Raw genomic sequence first — 5,257 nt, forward strand, 5'->3', positions numbered from 1 at the left:
GATCTCAATTCTTAAAAAAAAACTATGTTTCCTATATTCTCAAAGTCGATATATCTTCAGATCTCGTTCTCTCAACCTCATTTTCTTCTTCGAAATCAGTGCCTAGATGGTTTTCATTTGTTCTTAGTCACCAACGTAACTGCCTTCAAGCTTCTTTCATTATCGTTCATTGGTTTTTATTTACTTCTCACTTCTCAGTAGTGCAGATTCTTCAAAATAGCCAACAAATGAACCGAAAAGCTTTTTGACTTTTCGGTTAAAATTAGAAGAAAACCTGTAAAGGATAATAAATCTAGTTTTTCAATTACATAAAACGTCAAACTTTGTGGTAATTATCCTTTGTTGTTTTTCAAATACATATTGTGTGCTGTTTTTATTGTTTAAAGATTTCAACTTTCATTGTTTATTTGTTGCCGTCTTAACTTTGTTTGGTTTTAGTTTATAAAATTATTGTTTACTGTTTTGTAGTCTTATATATATGTGTTTTTTTGGTAGTATGTTTAGTGGTATTCGACCACAATCGTTTGTTTTTTTTAACTGTTTTTATCACATTTTAGGATTAATAATTGAAGGGAGTTTAAAGAAGAAAGGGTATGTAATATTTGTCTTGTTAGTTTATATCTTGTTTTAGCTTTTTCTGAGTAATTATTGTTTAGTAATCTATGAAAATTAGATACTAAGTGGGGTTTCTGGTATAATCTGTTTTATATATGTGGTTCTAGTTTTGTGAAATCTCTGGGCTTATGTACATAACTTTAGTGTGTACATGACCATATTTACTATTTAATCATTTGTTAGTTGCTATTTTTGGATTGTCACAAAAAGTTTATTACAATTTTGGGTTGGTTGGGTTGGATTCTCTTAAGTTTAATTAATATTTTTGGCTTTACGAAATGCATGAAGACATGTTTACATAGGGATTTTGAAACATTTGGTTTGTATGATGAGTTTTTTAAGTTAAAAAGTTGTTAGATTGTTGATTTTGAAATTTATGTTCTATATTGGTCAGTTGTATTTCAACAGACAAAAAAAATGGGGCATTATTATATCGTTTCATGTCGGGCATGAAAAATCTTTGGACCGGCCTGAGCCTGACACTATCCTCCCATTTCATTTGAGGATTATTGACCCTATCTTCATTATCGTCTCCTCTGATGGTAGCCTCTTAAGGACATGTTCATATTACCTCAACCATCACTCCCAAAGAGTTTCTTATATCCTCATTTGGATTCCTATCCAATAAAGTTATTGTCACATGTCTATATCCACCTCAACATTCTCATCTGCTACTTCCATCTTTCTTTTGTAATCCTTTTTGGTTGGCCAAAATTCGGATTCATACAAATAAGAATAAACTGAAGTGCGGATGGCCCAACACTATACAAACATATATATTCTTCTTTCCTTATAAATTAAAATAAAACATGCCAATTTTTTTTGTCTAAAATATCATCAAGATAAATAGCTTTTTAAAAAATCAATATTTCTTTTTAATTTATGTCACACGTCATGATTTGTTATTTAATATTTTGCATTCTACTTCACAAATGACTCCAAATCGTAATTAGTTGAAGAACTTCGTATCTTTTACCACACCTAGGGTGCAAACATCCATATACAAAAACGATATGCAGTCAACTAGCCAACAATCACACCCTCATAAACGCATTTTAAAATGATTCATATGCACAAAAAATCCCAACTTGTTATGCACCAACTATTCACAAGATTAAACCAAGTAAAAACCATGGAAAAGTATTACTATTGGATTATACATGTGATTCAGAAAAACGTGATATACAAAGAGCTAACATACTCTCAGAGGCGAAGGTAACCTCCTCTTTCTCCACCAGTTCTTCTGAGGAAAGACCTTTTGTTAAGTGACCAGCTTCTTTTCAAAGCTCTTTGTTTTCTCCAAGCAGTTATTCGGCTATAAAGAAAAGGAAACAAGAAGGATAACAACACAAGAGCTAAAGTTGCCACACAAACCAACATCACGTTTCTGAATCCATCTGCTATCTTTGGATCTCTTTGTCCTGTCCATGGCACCCCTCCCACATTCATCCCAAAAACTGCCACATCATCATTAATTATTATTATTATTATTAACATCATTAACCTTAAGGTCCAAAATGTGTTGATTTGACTTAAAATTGTCAAAGTGTAGTAGAATCTAACCTCCTGTGATGATGGATAGAGGAAGGAATATGATGGAGAGGAATGAGAGATAGTAGAGTTTTCGGTTGATTTGCTCTGCCTGCCAACTGTCAAGTCCAGCCTGTACAGCTGTCACACGATTGGAGATAAAACCAACATTATCTTTTAATCTTTTCAATCGTCTGATTAACTCTTCAAGGGAATTGATGTCTTCATTAGCAAACCAATCTTTTGCAGAACATTTTTCCTTCACTCTTGGAAACACTTGTTCTCCATGTGTAATCACCTACATTATCCAAGGGTATTTCCGTCTTTTGCACAAACAAGAGAGTAAATACAGAAAGAAGGCCACAATGATTAGTTACCTGCAAGAGGCGTTGTAAGTCTAGATGCATTTTAGGGAATCTTCTATCATCCAACAATTGTTTCTTCAAGTAAAAACCACCTGAAAGTCAATCTAAAGTCAAACTATGCAATTATCCAATCTTTCACTTCATTGATCATAAAAATGTAAACTTTACCTTTATCCAAATCAACTTCTACAGAATCAAGCTCGATCTCAAGTTTAGTAACAACATCCTCAAGGTGATCCACATGAGTATCAACAATATGAACAACCAAATTGGAAACCGATTTAGGAACAGGATTGTCTGCCTCCTCAGAATGATTCATTGTCAACAAGAACTCAAGAACATGTTCTTTGATCACAAAACCATCATTTTCCGATGACCCACTATGTTTAGCACTTGGACTCTCTACACTTGGGATTTCAGATAAAAGAGACTGGCCCACAGGAGAAAACCCTAATCTAGGCACTCGCCCTAATGACACTGTAATCACAGAATTCTCAGTAACCCTAGCAGCTAATCTAAATGTAAACTTGCTAGAAGGTGGACCAGGTGAATTAACCCTAAATACAAGAGCTCCATCGACATGCCCACAATATGGTCCATTGCTAATTAAAGAAAGAATGTCTTGTAGTTTTAATGGAGGACAAAGAACATCAATAAGATATTGAGCAGATTGCGAAAGTTTTTGATTCCCTTTGGGGATTTCAACATGATACCAACAAAATTCTTTGTCATTACCCTCTAAGAGATCCCATTCTTTATTGTAGTAATCCCCTAATCCATCGAATATGTAGGCTTTCAATCTAACTAAACCAGGGTAACGTGTTCGAAAGGGGCGCACTTCATCGATACGAACACGTGAAGACGATTCGCCCTCAATTTCATCTATCTCGGTGTCTATGCCTAGCTCTCCTTTACCCATTTGTATCACAGTTTTATCCAACTATCTTGATTCTTGCATAAAACAGAAATCAATATGAGCAGAAAGAATCTAGCTAAAAGAAAAAGACCCAGCTGTAATTTCACTCGAATTCGAAGATCATGATAATCCAATGAACAGATGCATGAATTTGGGGACGAACAAAATTAAACCCTAACGATCAATAATCATGACAAACTCCTGAAAACTGCATTGACCCAATCAAACCCAACAAGAAATCGTCCAATTGAAGATTGAAAAACAGAGTTTTCCGTTGATCCCTGTGCGTGAGCAATTGAATTATTAGAACTGGGTTAAGATCCATTGAGCAACCGAAAACGAAAAAAAAAAGATATAGAAATTAAAAGAAATCCATCAAGAAAAACTTCACCTTATTGAAGCCGGCGATTTCTTTCTAAACGTTGAAATAATCAATTCAACGTTTAGATCATGGGTATGATGGGAAAAACGTTTAAAGTGATGATATATAATAGAAATTATTTGCAAATTGCAATACTCGATTTCTTGAAAACGCTTTTGTCAAATCGGGAGAGCAGTTTCCTCGAAGGTTCGTCACCCAAATTTACAGTCGTGAACTTGAGATATATCCTTAAATGGTTAGCAGCTGATAGAATTCGCCGATTATTCTCATTTCTGTTAAATTTAATAAATGACACATTATTGGGCACTAATTAACATAAATCAATAAAATCGAAAACTTTTAAAGAAGATATTAAAATATTAACATAAGTGCATCTTTAAACTCCACTTCCTATTTATGTTGGTACAAAGGTTGTTGGAAGTCGGTCCATTTACGCCGCACTTGAAGCCTTGCAAAAGCCGAGCGTCATGGTGCAAGGGCATGAATATGTTGTGAGAAGGAGACTTCGTGATTTTAGTATTCGACTTTTAGATAATTGTATAAATGAAGATGATTTCAATATAATATTCTAATTCAAGAAAATGACAATAATTTAGATTTAATATTATAATATGATATTATGACTTTTCGTAAGTTGACTTCTTATACCAAGTTGGAACAAAGTCGTAATTTTTTTTTTTTGGAATAAATGCAAGATCTCACAATTTACTATCCGTCTTTTCCTTATTGTAACATTGTACTTGTTTTGCGGTGGGAGAAGTAATTGTCATGACAATATTGACTTTAGAGACTTCTCTTCTCATTTGAAGATTTGAAAATAAATACACCAACAACTCATGGCTATCTCCATGTTCAACATCTCCTGATTTGTTATACTTTTGGCCGTATGTCACATGTTTTTCTTTCGGGTGATGACATTCTCTTTTGTTGTTTAAAATAATATGTTTTTCGAATCATGTGATATAGTAGAGTTCCCATTTGCTCAAGTTTACAAGTTAGTACATTTAATGTTATTACAGTATTTTATTTTAAAATACATTTGCCTTTTTAAGTGTCAATAAACCATCACAAAGGGTCACTCACAATGAGCAAAAAAAGCTTTACACACGTCATGAAGAATCATTCAAGTTAGTGGGCAAACAAGGATACGTATATTTAAAAGTACGTAAGATTAATAATGTGATAAAAGTTGGTAAATATTGTTAGAGTTGTGACGCTTATGGTTATATAACTGTCACAACGACGAGAATATGAGGGACCGATGCCTCCCTTTTCACAACGACGGGAATATGAGGGACCGATGCCCCCTTTGAATTTATAGATACTTTTTCTCCATCAAAAAGTATTATAACAATCTTTGTTGTGAAAAAAGTACTTTTGTAACTTTTATACTTACCAATTCTAGTAGTAATATTACATACTAACTCCTCTATAGTTTTGGATTGTTAT

General features: G+C 33.5%; 1 protein-coding gene across 1 annotated transcript; it reads right to left on the bottom strand.

The window, feature by feature from the left end:
- Positions 1-1,662: 1,662 nt before the first annotated feature.
- On the bottom strand, positions 1,663-4,303 carry LOC145115614 (uncharacterized). The gene is made up of 6 exons (XM_079051951.1): positions 4,173-4,303; positions 3,818-4,080; positions 2,679-3,707; positions 2,523-2,602; positions 2,179-2,443; positions 1,663-2,072 (listed from the first exon to the last, which is right to left on the bottom strand). The coding sequence occupies exons 3-6, from the start codon at positions 3,427-3,429 to the stop codon at positions 1,819-1,821; spliced, it is 1,350 nt and encodes a 449-aa protein (XP_078908077.1). The 5' UTR covers positions 3,430-3,707; positions 3,818-4,080; positions 4,173-4,303; the 3' UTR covers positions 1,663-1,818.
- Between the last annotated feature and the right edge of the window lie 954 nt (positions 4,304-5,257).

Source organism: Lactuca virosa, chromosome 5 (genome assembly GCF_052849685.1).
Source record: "Lactuca virosa cultivar CGN04683 chromosome 5, Lactuca_virosa_CGN04683_v6, whole genome shotgun sequence".
Taxonomy (NCBI): Eukaryota; Viridiplantae; Streptophyta; class Magnoliopsida; order Asterales; family Asteraceae; genus Lactuca; species Lactuca virosa.